Source organism: Eutrigla gurnardus (genome assembly GCF_963514095.1).
Source record: "Eutrigla gurnardus genome assembly, chromosome: 7".
Classification (NCBI taxonomy): Eukaryota; Metazoa; Chordata; class Actinopteri; order Perciformes; family Triglidae; genus Eutrigla; species Eutrigla gurnardus.
This window is the reverse complement of record NC_139921.1, coordinates 22,802,989-22,827,448: the sequence shown is the minus strand read 5'-3', so window position 1 is coordinate 22,827,448 and position 24,460 is coordinate 22,802,989. Positions and strand designations below refer to the sequence as shown.

At 42.8% G+C, this 24,460-nt stretch overlaps 1 protein-coding gene across 3 annotated transcripts in view; it reads left to right on the top strand.

Moving 5' to 3' along the window:
- Positions 1-7,060: 7,060 nt before the first annotated feature.
- LOC311016291 (single-stranded DNA-binding protein 3) overlaps positions 7,061-24,460 on the top strand; it is a 33,811-nt gene continuing 16,411 nt past the window's right edge. The window contains exons 1-4 of one of the 3 annotated variants that reach the window (XM_084013894.1): positions 7,061-7,539; positions 14,750-14,822; positions 15,491-15,552; positions 19,238-19,322. In XM_084013894.1, the coding sequence (XP_083870020.1) occupies positions 7,484-7,539; positions 14,750-14,822; positions 15,491-15,552; positions 19,238-19,322 (276 nt within the window). In that variant the 5' untranslated portion in view covers positions 7,061-7,483. The remainder of the gene's footprint in view (positions 7,540-14,749; positions 14,823-15,490; positions 15,553-19,237; positions 19,323-24,460) is intronic. The other 2 variants (XM_084013893.1, XM_084013892.1) reach the window with 2 other exon arrangements.

Sequence of the window (24,460 nt, the reverse complement as noted above, 5' to 3'; positions counted from 1 at the left end):
GTGTGTGTGTGTGTGTGTGTGTGTGTGTGTGTGTGTGTGTTTATTTATATGTGTCAGTCCCGAAAGGCATGTCGCTGCTGTCAACCCTGGGAACTTGTGCGTCTGACTGTCCTGCCCTGTCAGAAATAGGCCGGGTTAGGCTAGAAAATGTTTCATAAGCTTAGACTGACCTCTTTCCTCACTGCTTCTCCCTCCCTGCCGCCCCCCCCCCTTCTCTCCCCCTCTCTGTGTTTCTGTCTTCCCCTCTCACCCAAACATTAAAACCAGTCGATACACAAATAGTCTCCCGTACTTCACCTGAGAAGTCTCCTCACATCTCTCTGCTGCGCCACATCGCCAACTTCTCCCACCGCCGCCTCCCTTTCTTCATTTTTAATCTCTCAGAAAAGTCTCCGTCCTCATTAATATTTCCTGCATTCTGTTTTCTGATAGCTTTGTGCTTGAATAATATCCTCCCTGCTAAACTGACTGAGGTGTGTGTGTGGGGGGGGGACTGAAATACTTGAACGTATATGACACCACAGTTTGTACTTGTAAAAAACGAGTGTGCACGTCCGCATGTGCAGGTGTGTGCGAGTCTGTTCATGCGTGCCGGTCTGCACATTTGCGTGTGTGTGTGTGTGTGTGTGTGTGTGAGAGCATGTAATTGCATGCATGTGTCTCCCTGTTTGTCTCCGTCTCCCATTTGACTGCCATCTGAATCTGTGGCACGTACAGCAGAGCTACGGAACGACGGATAGACAGACAGGAGGGAGGAGAGAGAGAGGGGGAGAGAGGGGGAGATAAAAAAAAAAAGGAACAGGAGGGGCGAGAAGGAGTGAAGAAGTGGAGACGAGAACAAGTGAGGTGGAGGAGGAAGATGAGGATGAGGAGGAGGAGGAGGTGGGGGTGTGGAGATGAGGACAGAGCAGAGAGAGAGACGGTGAGCATGGGAGAGTTAGACAAATAGAGATACAGAAAGAGAGAGACAGGCTCGGAGAAGAAGGGGGAGTTGGGGGGGGGGGGGGGGCAGGGGGGGCATCAGCATACAGAGGCAGTCTGTGGTCTTCCAAGCAGCAGCAGCAGCAGTAAAAATAGGGGAGAAGAAAAACAACGATGGCTTGAAAGATTAAATTCCTGTTGGAATAGGAAGTGTAGAGAGAGGGAAGGGCAGAGTTGGAGGGAGGCGGTGGGAGCACTGTAAGGTGCCGCGTTAATATTGTTTAAAGGGAGAACCCGCGCTAAAATGCTAAAATGTCGAGAAGAACAATTGGCGATGAGGGATGGTTGCCTGGGCATCAAAGCTACTATGGACCTTGGAAGTAGAAAGAAAGAGCATACGCAAAGGGCTCCAATTCACCCAAAGTCTAAAAAAAGAAAACCATGCAGATGAGTCACCTAAATTGTCGTACCGCCAGCGTTACAATGAAGTTAGCTCCTCCGTCAGACGGGAAGACGTCCACGATGGGAGATGCAGAGACGCTGTTCCCTCCGATGACAGAACACCGTTATATCAGTTGTGTTTTTCTCTGTAAGGGACACACCTCGACTGGAAAACGTGCTTTATCGCTCTCTTTCACATGCACTGAATTTGGCAAGTTTAGGCACATTATCTACACGTTGGCTAAAGAAATTCTAGGAAATGTAGGAAAGCACCAGATACCTGTTTTTTTGGCTTGTCACTGTTTGTGATAGTTTAAGCAAAGAGATGTTTTTCTTGAATCTTTCGAACAATTTTAAAGGCCTTCAGAAGTAAACACGTATCCAGTAATTTGCAAGAGAATAGAAAAAAGAATCAGAGTACAGAGGAATTTCTTCTCGGTTGCTCTTCTTGAGGCTTTGTCCATTTTTTCCAGGTGTTTTTTCAGTGAAATGTATGATTGATATTAAGTAAATTGATTTGAGTACAGTCAGAACATCAATGTAAACTTCTGGAGCAAAAAAAGATATTAACTGTTAAACATCTCACAACCCCTTAGATTTACATTTCAACCCCTTTATGGAGTTTTAACCTTTATATCCTTTATATTGACACATCTGATAACAGGAAACTGTCAAACAAATATTCAGTTTAATTTACTTTTCAGCTGGTTTGATGGATAATGACTCCCCCCAAATGTCAACATTGTTCTTACATCTTCTCATTTTCCGTAACAATGGCTCGGAGTCTTGATTGACATCGATATGGACATAAAGCAAATCCTCTTTATTTAGAATATTTCATTACCCTAACTCACAAAGGGAAAGCCTGTTATTTTACAAAAGAATACGGAGGTGGGGGGGGGAGGGAGACGGAAGGAAGTGATTGCTCGGTGCTGGAACGGGTCCCACGTCTGCCTTAGAAGTCAACGAGCTCTGATAGAGAAATTCCAACAAACTGACTGATTGGCGCTGCAAAAGGATGCCATTCAATTAGAAAAGGAACATGTGAATGGGAGAATTCTGAGGGGGGATCTGGAGAGATGAAAAATACAGGTTTGGCATGATTGAGCTCAAACCTGTTTGGGAATTGCTGGTGTGTGCATATGTGTGTGTGCGTGTGTGTTTGCACTCTCCCTGATAGGATAGGGGGCTTCGTTAGGGTAATTACAGCTTTGCTATGTAAATAAGCCTGTCATAGAGGAGAGAGACACACCCACCTCTTTTTCAGACCCAATTAACCTAACTCCCCTGAAATTTACATACATACACACATGAAAATCAACTCCAGGCCTATTTCATGCACACTTGTATACGTTTTATTGGAGTGCACATATCCATGCATTCTAACAAGCAAAACTTTCTCTTCCCTCACCGATCCAGGCGACGCAATGTGTGTGCAAACTTGAGTTCCTTTGTGTGTGTTCGATCCAGGTTGAGGCAGTAAACTACAGCTCCAGCCAGGTGATATCTGAATGCATAAGGCATCACCCCGGGCTAACTGGCTGCTGGAGCTGCACTGAGCAGCATCTATCATCTGAGGCCGCTGATGAATGTCTGTCCTGAGTGGCTCTGTAGCATAGTGAGGGGAAATGAGTCACGGTGGAAGGAGAAGGGAGGAGAAGGGAGGAGGTGTTGGGAGTGTGTGGGGAGGAGGAAGGGAGGGAGGGGGGGGGGGGGGGGGGGGGCAAGGTGGAGAGACGAGGGAGAGGGGCGCAAGGGAGAGGATAAAGCGAGGAGGAAGAGGATAAGAGAGAGGAGTGGGAGTGATGAAGAAAGAGAATGCAGAACGTGGAGATGGAGAGAAAAAGGGCTGGGAGAACACGAAATAAGAATATTCAATAAGACTGTGAATGGAAGGATGGAGACCCATTGGGAAGAAAATTAGTGGGGAGCGTGAAGGTGCGGGAGGAGATGGTGGGGAGAGGTGAGGAGTCTGAAGAATTAGAAGAAAGAACAGGGGGAGGAGTACGAGGGTGGAGAAGCATGAACATAAGCAGGAGACAAGAAGAGGGGGAGCGGAAATGGAGGAAGAAGGGGAAGGGGGAGGAGAACGAGAGAGAGAGAAAGAGAGAGAGATAAAGATGAAGGATGTGGGTGCACGAGGAAGAACAGAGGGAGATAGTGGCGAGGAGGCAGGAAAGTGGGTCATAGGAGAGGACGATGATGTGGAGGAGAAGGAAGGAGAGAGTGATGAGGCGAGATGGAGGGAGAGATAGGGAGAGGGAGACGCCAGAGAGGGATCATAATGGAAGTTTGGAGGGGCAGCAAACCAAATAGGACTCCGGTGTTTGCCGAGAATATGAATCTGTGCCAAAGGTGTGCGCTGAGGTTCAGGACACACTGTGCATGTAAGCAAATGGGTTTCAGGTATGGTGTTTGGCGTTGTTAAACCAAAGGAGTTGTGAAAGACGGCCACGAGGAGTTGAGAGCGTCACAAAGAGGTCGTCTCACAAGATCCCAGCAGAGACGTCATTGCATTATTAAGGGCAGATCCGAGGGTCGGTCAATATACCTGTTATACATTATTAAGAGAGTACAATGAACAAAAAATAATCAGGCGATTTCAGCAAAAAAACAACAACATGAAACTATAACTAGTTTCCATCTAGATTTTATGCACATTTGAGCCAAATTTCCGAAACACTGGCAAAATAAAATGCAAATGAATGCCAGTTTATAGATTAGGAGTTGGTTCGTCCAGATAAATGGCTCGTACCACTTCAGTCGGGTGGGAAGAGGCCACGATGAGATGATGGAAACGTGATGGAAATATGACATTTATGTTAGTTTCATGTACTGATTTCACTCCTCTGATGCAATATTTAACACTGAACAATAAACTCCTGAAGGACAATATACCCAACATACCTACCATTTCTATTTATATACTGTACACTTTATCTGCACTTCCCTCCACTTACTTTTTACATTCACTTTTTAAATGTTTAATCTTTAATTTCCTTGCATGCGTATAATATTTTGTATATTTGGCTCATTTTAATAGCCTATATTTATCTTTTATATAGCCTTGGAGTTTAATGCAACAACATTTTTGTACATTTGACTTGTTTTCTGCGTTTCCATTCAGAGTTGTTTTATACGCAATTTAATGCGTTGAACCTATTGGTGTCATTTTACAATTACAATTTTCAGAATGATCTATGTAGATGGTAGCAAAAAAGGGTTACGTCATTTTACAGATATTGTAATTGGGTGCAACCACTGACAGCACTGCTGGAAGGCGGTGTGTTTCGATGAAGCGAGGACGTAAAGGTGGATGGACGGGAACAAAGTTCTGTTTGCCAAAAACAACTTTGATCTGCTCATCTGCATTTGATTTAAAAAAACGTAGGGAAAGAGAGAGTTGATGCTGCTTGTGTTTGTTCTGTGCAAAGGAGGGAGAGCCAGTGTTCCCGGGGATCATTGGGTTCTTGGATCGATACCGCCGCTATGATGAGACAGTGATAGAGTTTGTGGTCCAGAGCTTAAAAGATATAAGCTACGACATCACTTTCTCTCTCTTTCTCCTTCGCTTTTAGAGTACGTGCGAGCCGGCGAAATTCGTGTCTTTCACCTGTTTGAAAATGGCCTCCGGAGTGGACGAATCCGCAAATTCCAGCGTCACATTTTGGAACAGATTGAGGGGAAACAAACTTTTGGAATGCGTAAACCTCATTTTGAACATACAAATTTGCAATTGGCAGATATAGTAATTGTGGGGCACAAAACACACTGTTGCCGCCATCAAATCGTATTCTTTGCTCATTCAGTTTTTTTTGCGAAAACGCAAACAATTTGGCATTTCAAAGCGGGCGGAGGTCGTTAACGAAAACGTCCATTACGAAAAAAAATGTAGTGGATTTAGTGTGGATGTAGTATTAAAAATATGAAATGATTAAAAAGATTATGATGCACAACCACACTCCGGTCGCTGGTGATTATTCACTGCGAGCGTTTCATTCGACGAGCAATGCCACGTACAATAGCTAGAACCGGAACAAAGAAAATGGTGGACGGAAGGGAAACATTTCAAGGCGTTTCTTGTTCACCCTCGCGCGGCATTTGTGCTAAAACAAATCACTGTGTTAAAACCACATTACTCCATTTACTGCATCCTCGGTGTGGCTGTACGATACCAACACGTGTTCACCGAGCTAAATTCTTGTCATGTAAAAAGATAACGCTTCTCAATCCGGTTCTTTCGCTACGTTCATTCTGTGTTATTTCTCTATTCTGTTATATTGCATCTGCTCATCATGTTTGTATTCTCGTGTTTAAAAAAACCAAGCCCCACCACACACATACAGAAATGTATTTTCTATCTCTCTCTCTCTTTCTCTCTCTCTCTCTCTCTCTCTCGCTCTCTCACACACACACACACACACACGCACACACAAATGCATGCGCTTGTCTACACACGTACACACACACTGCCGTGCACGAAAGCACACACGCACACAGACAGTCAGCTGTGCCCTTCCCACAGCTAGTAGCACGAAAACAGAGCACACTGCCTGTCCCTGCCTTACACACATACACACACACACACACACACACACACACACACACACACATGTGTACACACACACACCAACTCTGCAACTGCCCTCTACACACTCTTAAAGGGACATGACACGGACTCGTACATGGTTACCAAGAGCCAACAGCACACACGTTTACAATAGCTGTAGCGTACCGCACTGTAACGGCCTCATTAAAAATGCTGTGTGACTAAGAACGTAGCACTAGCTAATTATTTGAAGGATAAACTAGCACAAAGTGTCATGTGTAGGAATTGTTTGGGAGCGGCCGACACGTTGACTGCAACACGACAAGAACGTACAGTGTGGTAATGCAATGGCAACCATTAGTGCATGGTGTTTTCTAATTCTTACACATCGTGTTATTCCCTCATCGTTCTGTTCGTCGGATGATCCGTTTGGATGTTTACAGTTTGGATGACATTTTAAGAGGGGCATGTAAAGGGCCATAAAGATACCGCAATGTAATTGACCTGCAGTTGTGCTGGAGTGTAACGTAAATCCTTAAAATCGAGACATGAATAAATGCTGCTCTAAATCTGCTTTTTGGTAAAGACAGTTGGAGCTTTTGGAGCCACTTGGGGAAACTGTGAAAAACTGGTGTGGCAGCCTCAGCAAAAACCGACAGATACGTATTTTTTTAATCCATACTGTTCAGTTTGTCTTTAGGAGTCTGGAAACATACAAAGTATGTTGACCTCAGACCTCATTTAAATACAGGCAGAGTGAAATCTGTGCTTTGAACAGCTGAATTACAAATGAGATGATACGGATCTGTATTTAAGTTGGTGAAAACATGCATGAAAAACAATAAAAAACAATTATGGCTTACTATTTGCAGTTATAGAATCAGGTTACTTAATAATAATAACCTCAATCAGTGGTGTGCATGGTCTGTGTGAGGGTCTGGGGGTGAATGTTAATAACAGGCATCTTTTATGGGTGTGGATTAGGGAAGGGGGGCTGGATCAGACCAAACCAGGTGGGCATTTGGTCCGATCATGTGCCCTGCTGGTGTGACACCAGGACAAGGAAACATTGAAATGTACCAATAGGATACAGGTACATATTGTGGTTTTTAAAAAAAAACGTTGAAAATAGTAGCAGCAATCGGTATTAGTCGGTTGCACATGAACACAAATGCAATGTGAGGCCTGAACTCGAAGGCCTCCAGAAGAGAACTTGAACTTCAGCGAAGTCGACAAAAACTGAGACGCTGTGCCTTTAAGAAGCCCCCACCCTCTCACAACAGGGGGGGCGTGAGCTGAATCCAGGAACAGCGATTGAAAAAAAAAAAGCTCCACCAGTGGACTGTTTCAAGTTCCCCCCGGCAGAAACCCTGCCTGATTTGTGGGCAATGTTGGGGATGTAGAAAAAAAAAAAAAAAAAAAAAAAAAAAGGAAACCGGAGCGAAGAGAGCGCAAGGGAGAGATAGGGAGACAACACAAACTGGGTAGCTATGGAGATAGTAGGTTTTCCTGGTAGCTTTCTTTGACAGGTGTCGAGTGGGATAAAATAAAGTATCAGAAACAGCCTCCAAGATGTACGGCAAGGGTAAAGGAGCTGTGGTCCCCTCCGATAGCCAAGCAAGAGAAAAGTAAGTAAATTATTGCACTGTCACAACAGAGAACCAGCCAAGAAGAGTGTGCTAGGTAGCTAAACTTGCTAACTGATGTGAGGCAGCTCAGTCTCTTCAGCGGGAAGCACGCGCGTCCGGCGAGCTCCTTTTTGTTTTATTAAAACGCAAGCCACAAAAGTGACGCGGTGATAGTTTATTCTTTGTGTTGGCCACTTTGCGTGTCGCGGTGTGCCGCACGCATCCTCCAACTACACAGGCATGGCTGCTAAGTTAGCCCCGAGCTAGCCACACTGCCAGTTTCACTCTTGTCTTGTTTCTTTCTAATTCAAAACAAAGAGTGGCTGTTTTTTGTTGTTGTTTTTTTTAACAGTCTAAAGTTTCACCGCTTGTTCCTTTAGGGGGGTAATTGTTGCTGCACATGTTTCCAGCAATGGTGCAATAAGTGTGCACTCGTGGCTGATTATTGTCTTGTAAAGGAGCATTGATGGGGATCCCACTTTAGTTCCATCTCTTCCCCTCGCCCCAGTGTGGGGAACAATGCATTCGGAGAGACGCTTGTGCATTGTAGCTAGCTGGCTTTTTGTGTGTGTGTGTGTCGCCTCCTTGCCGAAGCGGCAGGTAAAAATAGAATACAGCTGTTTGTGGGGCTTTGTCACAAAATAGCACAGGGACGCGTTCTAGAATTGCTCCACAATGATAGTCGGTCTGCGAGCGGCTACATTGTATCCATGTGTGTGTGTGTGTGTTCGCTCAGCGGAGAGCCGCCGCTGCGATCTCCGTGCAAGGAGAGCTGCGCTTCACAACTTTTGTGGCCCGTACAGATTTCCTTCAGTCACCCCCCCGATGTGTGCGAACGTTTGCCGGGGACACACCGCTTGTAGTCGCCGTGGAACACTAAAATACGGGCTTTTTTTTGGTCCCCCAGTGGCTGTTTCGTCAGGAAGCTTAGGTGGCGTTAGCTTGGGGGAGCTGTAGCCCTCCGATCCCTTTGTCTGCACGATACCGTCTCGATGCCTGTTGTTCGCCCAGGAGATGCACGCCGCGCGATTACTCACAATTAAACAAATCCACAGAGGTTTCGAATCGATCAGAATTGTGAATTGAGCAAAAACTCGCATGCGATCGATTGTTAAACAGAAACCAGTATAGGCATGGAACTTCAATTTGCCCACAGTCCGCCGCTAACAAAGCCAACTCAGACCTGTACATGCTTTCATTAAACTTTTGTTAAATGTGATTGTTTCAGAGCCCTGTGCTGTGTTAATGAGTAAATGTAGTTCATATTGGACTACAGCTGAATACCATAGAGGTAAATAAGAGGTAGGAGCCTCCCCACAGGTGAATGCTCATGGCTTGGATTGATCACCGGCGAATAGTCACTCTGACTGGCTGGAGCACTGTACAGATAGGGGGACTCAAGTGGGACAGAGTTGTCAGACTTGTGTGTATATTTACATGAAGATCAGCCGGCGCCTCGTACGTTATGCTCCCTTTGCCCTGTTGTGAACCCATCTCCCTTTTTAATCTTTCTTTGTTCATCACTCCTCTAATGTCGGTCTTCATCTGCCTCCCGACTCTCACTTCCCATCTTTTGCTGCTCCTCAAAGTCCTCATCCCTCGCTTCAGTGTTGTTGAATTATTGAGACGGACTGAAGCAGCTGCTCTCAGCTTTGCGTCAGAGTTGAGAGAGACAGGAGAGAAAGAGAGAGAGATATGGTGGGGCAGACTCATCCATGTTTAAAGAAGGGGTTTTGTCCCGAGCCTCCAGCAGGATGTCAGGTGTGCCGGTGGTGTTCACTGGGGAGGTTTCTCACACTGTGGGAGCGTATGCACGCACTGTCCCATCTCGGGACGTAAGATTTGAATGACGGTGAGGGAGGTCAGGAGGTCACCTCGCGTGGTATAGAAGAAAAAAAATGAGGCAACAGTGACTATGTTGTAAGTGCTTCCAGGTCGTATGAGTTTAAAGGTTTGCTGGAACCACCATTCAGATTTTTCTTTACCCTTATGAATATAATTTCCCATTCTGTTTGTCAGAATCGACCACTGCTTTTTCTTGTTTCCTCTTCATCCTGACTTGACTGCTTCTCTGATCCCCTGCACCACCTACCCTTTCTTCCTCTGTAAAAAAGGGCCATGCCCCCTCTTATGTTCCAGTCAAAACTAATTTTTCTCCTCTTCCTTTACTCCACTATCCTACAGCTGCTCCCTCTTCTCCCCCCTCCTCAAACTTCTCTTCCTTTTCTATGAGCTAGCTTCTGAGCTTTAATAATGCAGGAGGCCAGGTGCACGCACACGCAGCCGCTTTTGCAACCCACACAAAAACACACATACACACACACACACACACACCACACATAAAAATTTCATTGAAGGCCTCTTGGGGGGGAATCTGCAGTGTGATCCTCCTATCCCCAGACATAAGGCCAAGTCCTTAACTATTCCCTTATTGTCAAACTCTTACACACGTGTTAAGCAAGCCAGTAAACCTGCAGTGAACAGGGAGATGCAAACAGTATCAATATTTGAAGCACTTGCTGTGTTTTAAAGCTTCCTGTGAGCCTTTACCAGACATTTAAAACCTGTCAAAATCAGAGTAGGTGCAGGGAATCTATGTGTTAAAGTGTGATCATCAGTAAAGTCACAGTGCAGAGGTAAAATAACGTGTGTGTGCGTGCGTGGCCGTCCCACTACTAGACTGACCTGCAAGTGGCAGTGACTTATACTCTTCACCAGCGGTCACACAGAGCTTTGTGACCTACAAATTGCTTTGAGCCTCAGAAAGTGGTCAGATTCCCTTGTCTAACGTGGCGTGTGTGCATGTGTTAGCAGAACTGCAGTCTTTAGCCTTTTAAGAGCATCAGTCACATGAACAACAACCAATCTCTCCCTCCTGTCTGTGTTGAATTAAGCAAGGCGACGCAGCCAGGATGTAGTTTTTGCTGTTTGGATATTGTTGTTAGTGTTGGTACGGTAGATGCATTTAGAGTTGAATAATATTAACCAGAGTAAATCACTCTGGGAAGTATAGTCCTTACGCCACTTCTGCTTTGTTTGTTTGTACATCTGGATGTTGCTCATGTATGTTTTCTTATCTTGGTGACTATCTGCGAGCGGGAAACACCCTGAGCTATTTATTACCTTCCTAGTAGGACGACCTGCTGATCACACACAGACACACGCACTGCGTTGTTTAATACAACTCATATCTGAAACTGTGGTCTGATGCATGTTTAAAGATAAACTGTAGAATGACTAACAATTATGGAACGTAAATGCCAAGTAAAGTTTCAGTGTCTTTATGGATGTGCGTCTTTCTTGCACTCTAACTTTTTCTATCTCCTTTGGTTTTTTTTAAGTGAGGCGAGTCACATGATATTCAAATGTCAATAACTTTTAATGGAAGTCCTATCCATAATATGCCAAAAGGGCAGGTCAGCAGGATGGTCTTGATGCCAGGTCACATGTTGCACGTTGGCCCATTCAACCAGTGTCGGCCTGAAATTGGACTGATGAAGAGTACTTAGTATTTACTCCAAGATGGGTAAACATGTCCATCTCTAGTAGAGCCTGAATCATTAGCATTGTCACTTTGTTGTCTTACAACAAATGCCATTTAATATGAGTGTATACTCATTACTATGTGCAGTGCAGTTTGACGTCCAAGCAGAATTGGTCGTGTGTCACACTTTAATAACAACGTTGTTGCTTTTGGATTTAGATATTTTCGGAAGTTAAATGCATAAGAATTGGACTATTCAATTTGCTTTTAAGTCTGCCAGCTGCCACCCCTCCTCCTGTGACGTTGTTGAGAAAATGTCCCCCGACCGTCTCCTCCCTACTACAGTTATTGTCTGTTTGCCTATTCATATCCTTTAAAGACTACATTTGCATACTTACAATTCATATTTGCATACCATAAGAAGAAAGAACCGGTCGGACACAAATCATATCTCCATTCTGTTCCTCCCATGCGCTCGTCTCATGTATAGTGTGATCCGAGGCATTTAGAAGAAATGGCAACTCAATGAGGGCATTCTAGCCTTGAAACCTCACACAAGAATGTGCAGCGCTTTACTATGGTTGTTTTCATAGGAACACACACTCTTGACCATTAATTATACTATCCAAAGCATTGTCAGTGTTTCCCCTATATTCATGCGCTGCTGCTAAAATTTCACATAATCGGTAATATCCTCTGCTCCTTGTGTTTCATTGAGTGTGGCGGAGCCTCTTCGGACACACACACAGAGAGCAGAGCCATGGAAGCAGCTGACTGTAGTAAACGACGCGCTAGCTTGCCGGTGGATCATGTGCTTTTGTGTTCGTAGCTGAGCCAGACTGAGAATTTTCGGTTAAAACAGATTGGCGACTTAAAATCTTACAACAGATTTTAAGTCAAGTGAGCACTGAGGCGGACTCCATTTAAAAATGTGCCTTTTAAATGCTACATTTCTTGTCATCAGCCAGATTTAAAAGTAACGTGATTTCTTCTTCAATAAGTGCTGTGCAGTGGATCTGATTTATGCCGCTGTGGATTGTTTGGGTTTTGAAAAGTGACTGATAAATGCTTGGGAAAACTAAAATATGAATATTTAAAGTAACTTGAAAGAAAGTGTTAAATTTGGTGGGATGGTAGGTGGAATGAGTGTTTTTAATTGGGTTATTTTCTTTTGATGTTTCCAGCATGTTGGATTTTGCGATAAACTAATACCTCTTGTCATTCACAATAACAGACTGTTTACATAATTCTAAGAAAACGAAATGTTAACATAAAGAATTTTACACGTAGAGGAGAAATGAGCTGTAGTTATGTATAGAAACATAGTTGATCTACTAATTAGGCTGTGAGGTTTTCATTCACTCAAAGTATTGGAAAAAAAGTGTTGTTGTATCGGTATTGAATTTAAGGTGGTATCACATTTTTTCAAGTAATACCCACCCTGAGTTTGGCTCGACTCGATTCAGGTGATTTTCTCCATTTTGTTTTTTTCCACACTAATCGCTGCAGCAATGTCACACAACTGCAGTGACATCATCTTCAATGCCACACTTGCTGAATCCTTTCATCAGCCACCAAACAGAGGGACATCAGCACTTTGTCAGTTGTATCCATAGTTTTGCCGGCTGACGAGTCTCTGTCGAGAGAGTAAAAAAAGATGGCAGGTTTGCTCAGGATGTCGCCTATTTTCTCTGACCATCAATGGTCTACAGTGTTTTGACCACCATCAAATATCTGCTCGGCTTGCTTGGAACCTCGACCAAGGTGATACCAAAACATAAGGTACTATCCACGAAAAATAGCGAGTAAGTTGAGTAGAGCCGTAGTGATGTAGAAATGTATGGATAAATTCTTCACAGGCAAATGAAGGTGCATTTAATAAAACATCATATTTCATTGCTTTGGAGGATTGATAGTGTAAACCTATCATCGTCCTAGCCAACACTTTATTGTCCAACTATATTTCACCTTAAAAGGCTTAAATTAATGTGCATTAAGGTTCTCCGTACAACATTCAGACCACTGATATAGCTTCAAACAACTCTTTGCTATGTAACAATACAGAGTAGTAATGTCTACCTGAGCAGAGAATGAAGTCGCTCCCTGTGTGTGTCGTAATTCGAGCTTCTCTGTGTTTTGTTTATGAAACTAGGAAAACCGCACAGGCTTTTTTTTTGTGCATGTGAGCGTTCCCCACTGGCTAGATCACGGCCACCACTGTGCACCGCACCGCTATGGCAGTTATAGCTAATTAAGGCAACCCTGAACCTTTAAGTTAACACTTTTAGCTTAGTCAGCACTGTTGTCATTGTTTACACTGTAGGCATGTTGGCTGCAAGCCGGTGGCTCAGCCGTTCCCATGTTGAGCTGCATGGAGGCAATAGATAAGCTTTGAATTTTGAATTTAGCACCTTTTTTTTTAAAGAAAAGAAATAGACATCGCCTTCATCCCTTCATTACAAGCGGATAGGCTTGCAGTTGTTCAAAAGCATGTTTCATTGATCAGTTCATTGACTAATGATGAGGACTATGACACTGAGCTACTGTCCCTCTCATTAGGACCTTATTGGCCTGTCAGAGGACTGTCTGCTCTGGGCACACAGAGCACTGTCATATCCACGCTGCTGGTCGATTGATGGTCCATTAACAGCCTATTAAACACGACTAAGTGAAGGCGTTGGAAGTACAATGTTGGGCCAATAGGGGTTTCCCCGCTCCACAGCATGGTTCTTGTGTCTGTTAATAGACCCTGGTGGATTGCTGTTATCAAGAGTGGCTGCCCTATTATAATACTGTGTTCAGTTAGATCACAATATGCTGCATACGGTTCAGCAGGTGTCTTTCAGCTTCCGCTTGAAGACTTTGGATGCTTTGGCTTGGTAAGATGCACATGGGCAGTGGTGGTAAAACTTCACAGGCCACAGTAGTACTGCTTTTTGTTTTCTTCGATCACAAGAAATTTCCAGCGACTCTATAACCTTTTAGAGATCCTTTGGAGATTCATCTGCATTTCAATTTAGAGCCATTTTTCATTTTTGGGTACTTTACAGCTGACCAGGAGCGATCAAAGTGAAGGAGTACTGAAGTTTGCTGACTGGTCAAACAGAAGCCTCGAGACAGCAACGACCTGTGTAGATCATTCATTCATTCATACTGCAAGCAAACACTGGTTGTTACTCCTGTTAATATTAGGGCACTTGATGGGAAGCTCTTTGATGTTTACAGTTATTAAATTGACTTCTATTATTTGTTGTTGCAAAAATTAGATAAAGTCAAGAAAAACAATTGTATATGCTAATTGTTTGAATAGGTTATGGTCTGAAGAAAAAATCCTGCCTATTTTGGAAACGTGCATTTTACTTTTCTGCTGTTTAAGTCACTCGTGCCACCTTTTGCATGTGTCTTTTCCATTTGTTGTTCTTCTATCATACCTAATATTCCCCTTTTTTCAGATGTAGTAAACGAGCAAACACAAATTAACTGAAGTAACGTTTAGTCCATGGAATAGTTCTTGACTATAAGCTCAAGGGGCTTATAGTTTATGGGACTAATTGGTTGTAAATAGCTATTATAGGTCTGTTTTTGGTTAAGAAGCGGAAGTGGGCCACCCAAATAAATGTAATCTTTATTGCAAACTGCGGAGCGTTAAATGCATATCAAGACGTCAGTCTTGAGAATAAAGAGAGCTGAGCCTAAAAATGTTTTCCTTTTTTTTTTCCATTTCAGGTTAGCATTATACGTGTACGAGTACCTGCTACATGTGGGAGCACAGAAGTCAGCACAGACCTTCCTGTCTGAGGTAAGATGACATGAATGACAATTACAAAGCACTTTGCCAATCGTTGTTTATGCCTTTTGCTTATCTAGAGTCAAGTAGAAGAGATAAAGAATTTATGAAAAATCAAACACGTCACATGGGCCTGACAACTCATGTAAAACTGCTTTCCTTATTAGTATAAGTCTACGTACCTATAACCCAACTGCAGTGGATGTTTACAACAACGTGTGTTGTCGGTGTAAACATGATTACAGAGCGTAAGGTGTTACATCAATTTTTCACAAGGGAATCCTATAAAGTTACGGCAGATCGCGCTTCCTGTCTGCTTCCTGCCGCGGTGAATCTTAGTATAAAAACAGCTGATACAGTTGTCTGTGGACATTGCAGACATCTGTTATTGTATTGCATTGCACTGGTTGTATACAGTCCTTCCTGGATGCAGATCGGCTGACAGTGAATTAGTATGACTTCCCCGGATCTAAAACATATTTTATGTGCGGGGGGGGAAAAAAAGTGGGGAGCGGAAGGAAGATATTCAGGAAGATGGCGATCGCCAGAAAAATGCCTATCTTCACGTCGGAGACCGTTGACAGTTTGAGACTGGCTGATTATATGTTCTTAACCCCCGGACCTGCAGACATAATCCTCTCTCTAGTGGCTGCAAGTGACTCTTCTGTCCTCTCCTCCAGATTCGATGGGAGAAGAATATTACATTAGGGGAGCCTCCCGGATTCCTCCATTCGTGGTGGTGGTAAGTGTCACTTTCAGTTTTTCCTTTTTAGTCTGTTTTGATACAGTACGCCGATCCATGTTATTTGCTCGCGTGTTTAAACAGCTTTACACGCCGTGTCTTAAAGCTACAGTTGGTAATGTTAATAAGAAATACTTTTTGTCGTATTTGCTCAAAAGGCCACTACATGTAGTAACATATAAGTACATGAGACGGATAATCTGTGGGGGGGAAACTGGTTCCTCTGCTTCCTTAGTTTGTTTCGTAATGGAATTTGCAAGATTGCGCCGTGCTTGAACAAAAGCAACCAATCAGAGCCAGGGAGTTTCACAGCTGTCAGTCACTGCTCATGAAGCTTGTGAACTCCGATCCAGCTATCAAGCTAGGCAACGCCGATCAAATATGAATCAAGATTCTGTATCAGGATTGGAGGATTGGTGTCCGGGCTGCCGTGTTGAAGCATCGCTCACAGGGAAAATGTTCTCATGACTAAATGGTACACTAAAATAAAATGTTTCTGAAAACATTTGAGGTGAGAAATGGGCACTAAAGTAGCAAATATCTTGATTTGTGTCCGATCGATTTGATGGTTTGATCGGAAATCACAAGCAGTGATTGACAGCTGCCTTAGAGACTCCTCAGCTCTGATTATTTGCTTTCTTCGGGCGTGGTGGAATCTTGCAAATGCCATTAGCAGCCGTAAGAAGAGGCAGAGGAACCAGATCATCCGTCTCATGTAGTACTGTCAGGATTTAGTGACAGTCTGAGCAAATATGACGATTATTATTAATTATTATTATTGCCAACTACAACTCCGAACACTTCAAGTGATGTATCCACTCCTACCAACACATACACACTCATTGAAAAGGCTCTAGGGTCCATTGCGGCCCTACATAATTCATTACTGTCATATGCACAAACAGTAGCTTCGTTTGAGCTTTCATGGTCTGACGGCTCACGGGAGATTCAATTTTGAACATATTAAACTCATATTTTATGTAAACATGGGGTTTTTTTCCTGCTTAAAATGACCACAGAGTTTACTTGACCTCAGTGATGATTAAAAATGACTTCCATAGGTGGGAGGTCTAGCAGCCTCGGGGTTGACCAGACTCACCGAGGGCATGACCCCTCCCTCCTCGTCTTCTCCCCTCTCCCCTCCTCCAGTCCTCCATCCTTCACCCCCGTTCCTGAAACAATAGATCCAGATGGTTAGGGAATGGACTCCCCCGTCTATGCTCCCTGCCCCCTCCTCACCCTCTCGTCACCCTTTGTGTACCCCCACCTCCCACTTTTCTCCTTTGTTCATGTGGGAGAGGGATTCTTAGCCGATTAACCCGTTGCATTCCATCTTCCTTTGTGTCGCCTCTCACACCACTGTCTTCCCCCCCCCTCCCCTCCTGTCATTTCTGCCCCTGGCTAAGATTTGACCCTTAAGGTCATCCACCTTAAGCACCGATCAGCAGTTTCACTTGTTTTTGGACTTCACACTTACTCTGTGAACCAGAAATCTGGATGATGCAGGGAATCAGTTACAGGCACTCCAATACATTTTTACTGTACAGATCAGTAATCAGATTTCTTCCCAACCTACTACCACATGTTCAATATGCCATGTGTGATATGTGATGCTGCACTCTTAAAATACAAAGGTGCTAACTAGAACCAGATTTTTTGGCTTGTCCCCATATGAGAATCCTTTGTTCCTGGTAGAACCTTTCAGAGGGTTCTACCTGGAACGTAACATCAAGGGTTCCACCCAGACTCATGAGAAGTAACAATGGAGAATTATGGCAGAGTGGAATGAGGAGTTTTATTCTTTTCAGGGGATTTGTTGACAATAAGGTGATATAAAAACCATAACCATTTAAATTAAATAAGAAATAAACTCACAACTTGTGATTTGAGGGCTAAACCATCTTAACATTATCTCTGAAAGTGCAATAAAAAATGTCCAGCAGAACTTATATAAATGAAGTTTTATTACTAAGTAGATCATGGTCCTTGCCACTCATTTCTTAAGCTTTATGATGGAACATACCGATAGTTACCGTTTCTAATGTGATAATTCATTGATTCCCTTTTAAGGTTACATTTTTCCTTGGGAAGATGAAAGCACAGCTACAAAAAAGTGTGCACCTGGATTCATAGTAGATTCATAATGATGCTGAAGGACACTGCACTGTGCATATTACAGAGGAGCAAATATTTAAGAACCGGTGTATGTGGAATTCCAGACTTGTAAATATACTCTTAAATGGTCTTTTAAAAAAAAATACAGTATCTAGTGTAACTTTTCACCTCAGGGGGTGGTTCTGCTGAGTCAGAAGAATAAACGTCAGGCTTATAGCGCACCATCAGCAATATGAGACCAAGGACATGTTTTAATAAAAAGAAAATGAAGGAACAGAATAATAATTTGAAAGCATAAGAGCCTTGGTGAATCCAAGGAATAAGTTTGCTCTCTTGTTTAAGGAAGGACTTAAATCTAGACATGTTCTTTTTCGTTGTTGCATTAAATATAATAAAATGGATAGTATGGAATTATGATGTCTTATCTGTGGGCAAACTAACTGTATCTCAACCATGCACTCTGTCCTTCTTGTGGCACGAGGACGTTTGAGGATCTTATTCACAATATTCCATTAATTCCTCTTAATGTCCTCAAACAAACTAGCACCGGAGCTCAAGATGGGGTAACTGTGCAGTAAGCCAAATCTGCCTGTTCATAAATACGTCTGCGTATGAAGAACTCCAGATGTTTGAGATTCAACGTGCATGTGTGCGCATGGCAGATTGCCAGGACATGTGAAGAGGCTGCCTGATTAGTCCTCTCGTTAGCCATGTCACTGTTTCACTTCGGTTTATAGCACGTCCACTAAATCAATGTGCAGAGGCTGATTCAATTAAGGTCTCTTAGACAGGTAGCACACAAGGTGAGGCCACGGCTGTCCCTGGTAAAAGATGGAATATTACAATATTGTCTCAGACAATATGGCCAAAACATGATAGCCTAGCTGGGAGACTTGCTGCTGAACTGTAGAGAAAGATTGCTAACAACTTTCAATCTGGATTTGAGATGTTATGCATCATTTGATCCTGGAAACAAAAAATGACGTACGCAATAAATAAATTTTTTTGGCAGCTAATCATTGGTAGCAAACGAGGACACCTCAGATATTTCATGTGTATGGATACTTTTTCTTACTTAATTTGTGTTCTTTGTGTGTTTTATAAATCGTTAAGTGTTACCACTGAACTTATATTTTTTACGTCATATTGTAGATTTGCAATTTTGCGCTAGGTTTGGGTTACTTGTTGCATGGGATTTTGTAAATGTATGAAACTGTATTTCATAACCTAAAGATAAGATAAAATAAAAAAAACTTTGAACAACAAAAGAGGGCATTTTAGCGAGTTCAGCCGTGCCTCTTATCTTTTAGTGTAACATGTCAACTTTAGGGTGAACAATGCAGTCAATGAGATGTCCATGCGAGTGTGTTTGAGTGAGTGAGAGGTTGATTGAGGGGGCGACGCTGGCATTGTGTCCCCCCCCTTACAATGATGTTCAAGTGTATAAGAGGCAGTTTAAGAGCGTGAGGGAGATAGTGAGAGTGTGTGAATGGGTTATGAATAGCTGTTACACATTTGCTTGTATTGCTCTGTATGCTAACCTTTGACCTCCCCCTCTTCCACATTACAGTGTATTCTGGGATTTGTATTGTGCGGCTCCAGACCGAAGGGAGACATGCGAGCACTCCAGTGAGGCGAAGGCCTTCCATGACTATGTAAGTGACAAACGGCTCTGCAGCCGCATCTTTTCTTCTCACAGAAAAACAACACTTATTGTGGAATTTGTTCCTTTTTATAAGCCTGCTTCAGGCACACACATGTATATATTTTTAGAGCAACATAAGGGGATTCTTGAAGTGGCACCCATAACAGCAGGTAGAGGATACGTGCACTTATAAGGGGATTAGTTTTAGTCCCTTTTTAAGATATTTGGACAAGGAGTATAAGGGGCTGGGGAACGTATTGTTAACATGCATCTCTAACAACTACAAATACCAGCTGACTACTAACTATGGCTACACAAGTAATAACATACTGATCAAAATGTGAATTCATATCACGTTTGTGTTATTCTCATTTATTTTCCTGATCGATTTATTTGTCAATTGTTGGGTGTATAAATTGAAAAAAAAAAAATGTTCATCCCAATTTCAAGGGGAGCACCCCGAAACCTGCATTAAACAGTTGAAACTCCTCATACTTTACAAAACTACAACTATGGAACATTTGGCATGTCCAACCTAGTTTATCTTGTAAATTTGAGTGAAAAGCATGATCTCATTTCAGAGACCGATTGTCTGAGGACTGAGGGTGTTTGTGTGCTTTACAGATTATAAATCCCCTTTAGGCACATTTGTGATTTTTTTTTTCTGTCTCGCTGCTCTCTCATGCCAGAAGTCAGGGACAGTTATGAATTAGACTTTTCAAGAGTTTGTAGGGATGCATGTCTTGCCCAAGGATGGTTCTCAGGACCAGGTCTCTTGCAGAAGGAGTCCCACTAATAACAACTCCACCATGCTGCCTAATAATAATATGTAAATAAGTGTGTGTTTTTCTCCACTAAGAGGGGAAACTGTAACAGTATCCACTTGTGTGTAAATGTCATGTGTCGTGATTGACACTGTGTGTCTGTCTTCAGCCTGTCCTCTCTGGTCAAGACTGTGTGTGTGCGTGTGTGTGTGTGTGTGTGCGTGCGCGTGTCTGGGTGTGTGCATGCATGTGTGTGTGTTGTATAGTGTGGGGAGATAATGGAATAGAGTTCTAATCCGGTAATCCCAGCACTGGGCCGAGGCTAAGCCAGGGATTTGTGTGTGTGTGTGTGTGTGTTGTGTGTGTGTGTGTGTGTGTTGTGTGTGTGTGTGTGTGTGTGTGTGTGTGTGTGTGTGTGTGTGTGTGTGTGTGTGTGTGTGTGTGTTGTGTGTGTGTGTGTGTGTTGTGTGTGTTTTGTGTGTGTGTGTGTTTTGTGTGTGTTTTGTGTGTTTTTTGTGTGTGTGTGTTTTGTGTGTGTGTGTGTGTGTGTGTGTGTGTGTGTGTGTGTGTGTGTGTGTGTGTGTGTGTGTGTGTGTGTATTTTTGGATAGCATCTTTGGCAACCAGCCACCAGGAGGGGCTTTCACCCTCAGTGCCAGTTAACCCTGCGTGTGTGTGTGTGTGACTATAAATGCAGATGGGTGTGCTACATGGTTGCTCACTGTCTGCTCCTTTACAGTGATAAAGCGAAGGAGACGGGTCCAGTTTAATTTTGGCTCCAGCCCCCTGAGGCTAGTCTCTGAGCACAGGTCCTTTTTTTTTTTAACTGGTTTCAAAAGAATGAGTCGCGGTTAGAAGCATCAGAAAGGGAAAAAAAAAAAAATTATTCACCTCACCTCAAAAGAGTTTCTTGGTCTTTTGAGGATTGCTAGATTGCAAGCGAGCATTTAAGAGGTATTATCACAGTTCTCTCTGCTGGGTGCAGAGACGCAGCAAAGGTTTATGGTTACAGTCGAGGCTACCTTTTCAACAGGCCCTGACATAAAACATACTTATAAAAGTAATGCAGAGGCTGATGGGCGGTTATCTTTGAGTGGAACGCTAGTTTGTTAATGCCAAATTAGGTTTATCATCAATTGTAAATATCTAGGATTTAGCACTTAAAGCAGATTGAGGCCATTTTTTCTTCATTTACAGATTCACATATTTTTAATTGATCTTTTTATTCAGGCTTTTAGTTGGGAATTAAATGACTTGACATATCTAAAATAAATCATTACATAGTTTTATTTTAACCAATTAATTATGATGTAATATATTTAATAATATTTAGTTGAAGTTAGGAAAGGAACATAAAAGAATAGGCATATTTTTTTAGATTCCACTTTCATTAACAGACGCAAATAGTGTTAATTTTGTCTGTTCATGTTGTGTGACAGAGCTTCTACTTAGTTCCATTAACTGCTGCATCAATAGACAACAATACAACTCATCAGTCAAACATCATGTCGTACACTGACTCATCTGCTGGCTTGATTAGAAGTGTAAATTGCTGAGTCAGTCTTAAAACCAGTCCATCTACTATTATTTGAATATTAGGAGTTGGGCATTGTGAGGAAGTAGCAACTCTCCCACTCACTATTTCCTAAGCTCTCTTTGTGTGTTAGATAATTATCTGTCTTGACAGTTTTCTTCATTTTGATATATAGTTCCAGTATCAATTTGAACAGAAATGAAGAGCTGTGCTTAGCATTACCATTAAAATACATTTAACGAGCCGTGCTGTCATCAAAGCCATAACCAGTCAGAATTCTTGGTGGAAGCCATTTTGTGGCGTTGCTTAAAGAGGAAACAGTAGCCCCTTTATGTGGTAGTATGAGTCAACCATTCTAGAGTCTTGACAGATCGAGCTGCAAAGGTGAGCGTATGTTATATGTGAGTGGAATGAGGGAGAACCAACTCTTTTATGAAGAGCACCACAACTGTTTTGGGCAGTATGAAAGTTTTTCCCTCCTTTTTTTCTTGGTTTCATGTTTTTTTTGTACCTATTTTTCCCCGCAGACCTGATGTTTTGTCTTTGTTACATTTGTCTTTGCTCCCCTGACTGGATGTGTGTCCATCCAGTGGCTTTATTCGCTCTTTCCATTGCACTTTGTCACATTTTCGACATCGATGCCCCAACTTCTCCATCTCATCCAAGCGCCAAACACTTTTTGCGATATTTCGACTTCTACGCATTGAAATGGAAACGCACTTACAGACATGTTGCAGCCTGTGATGACGGGTCATGAATATGCATTGCTATAAAGAGTCACAAGTTGAGTAAACATGGTGCAACATCACCAAAGACATAAAACATAAAAATAGAGGTGCGTATGTACAGTATTTAATTGATACTTATTCTTTCATCAGTCTTCCTCCATTTCTTTTAACTGCACTGTTGCATCTACCTGGCACATTTTTGTCACTTTCTCCTTCCTTTCTCACTCTTTTCTCCATCTTTCTCCTTCCTTCCCCACCTTTTTTCCCCTCCTACTCTCTTTGCTATAGCTCCTACTCTCTTCTTCACCCAACACAACAGCCCGCCCCTCTCTCGTCTCACTCTCCTTATCGCTCACTCCCCCTCTCGACTCTCCTCCTCTTTTCCTATCTCCCCCCCTCCCCTCCCCTCCCCTCCATCCCCATCACTACCACCTCTGTTCCTGGAAGAAGATTGATTGGCTAATCTAGCTGTTTACCCACAATGCGTTGTTGTGCCGAGGAGGAGAGGGCAGTGTAGACGACACGAAGACGAGACAGTGATGGTATTTGAAAATGGAGTGATTCGGGCAAATGTCAAAGAGAGAGAGATGGAGGCAGGGCCGGAGGATAGTCCTAGTTTCTTTTAAATTTGGGGTAAGGAGTAAGGATGTATTTGTAAACACTAAGGACTGCTTTAAATTGGGGATTATTTTAATAAATGATTCTTGCATTTACTCAAAGTTCATATTTCTTCTATAAATATAGTCGTTTGTTTTATTAGATTGAGGCATATATGACAATGCAATATGTTAATTGTCTTTTGTGTATTTACAGCTGTTCAAACAGTAGTATTTAAGCACTGAAAACACAATTTGTAGTGTACATTTTAGGGCTTTTGAGGACTTGCTGATGCCTTGGAGGATGACACTGGTGTAATTAGAATTTTTTTTCCTATTGCCTTAAATTTTCATGAAATATTCAAACCCAACTGTCTTAGTAACAGTTACCGGCTCTCTGTTAGGCTTCAGGTTGTGTTTATACCAGAAGGGTTTTTTTTTTAAGCCTTTCTTCAAAAAATCCATTAAAACCGGTACACATTATCTAGCATTTAGCCCAAAATAATATTTATTGCAGTCAATTCAAACAAGCACTATTTCCCCCAAAACATTGACAAGTATGATGAATCTTTCTTTGTAAATCTGGATTTTGTTTTGTGACGTAAATTCAATGGATTTTAATCTATGTAGGACTAGCGGGGCTACAATGGAGGTTGTGCATGTGGCTTCTTTGCAGCGGTAGTTTGAAGTATACGCTCTTATTTGGCAGTTATGGGTAGTGGAGCACCTGTGCTGATTGTTTTTGCCCCTCTTCCACGCTGCACTAGTTAATTTAGACAGCCTTTACTATGACACCACCAACACCATCGCACAAACGGAGGTGGAGTGGACAGGATACTGCAGAGTGCCGATTGGATTGAGCGATTGTCTCCACATCACCTGAAAGCCTTGAATTGAGAGTTTCCTATGGGTGGACAAATGGAGTGCCATTTTGTTTCATTAATAAGAAGACTTAACATAAGAATCTTCTGTGTTGAACATTTGATTGTAAGTTTTATTGCACCCACATTCTGGTTCTCATTCTCCTCGTATTCTTGTCTTTCGCCCTCTCTGCTTTCTCTCTCGTGTTGGCTAAGTGGATGTTGTGTCTGCAGCTTGTATTAGTGCTGTCATCCGGTGTGTGCTCATGTATGTGTGTGTGTGAGTCCGCCTGTCTAGTGCAGTCGTGTGTGTGTGTGTGTGTGTGTGTGTGTGTGTGTGTACATTTGTTTGTCAGACATGGCAGTGAGAGTAGCAGCCGTATCCTGTTGCTCCAGAGTGAAATACACTGTTTTGACCGGGCTGATAAATTAGCTAGATCACCGCAGTCAGCTATTTTTCCTCCCGTCTCCACATTCTCTCTCTCTCTACCATCCTCACTTCTTCACCTCCCCCTTCTTCTCCCTATTTCTCCCCCCTCTCTCTCTCTCTCTCTGTGCACTAAGGACAGCAGGTCAAGGAGACAGTGATGAGGTACATATCAGTGTGAACCAGAATGTAGATTAGTACTCTCTCCAGGCGGGGACCCATAAATACAGACACACACAC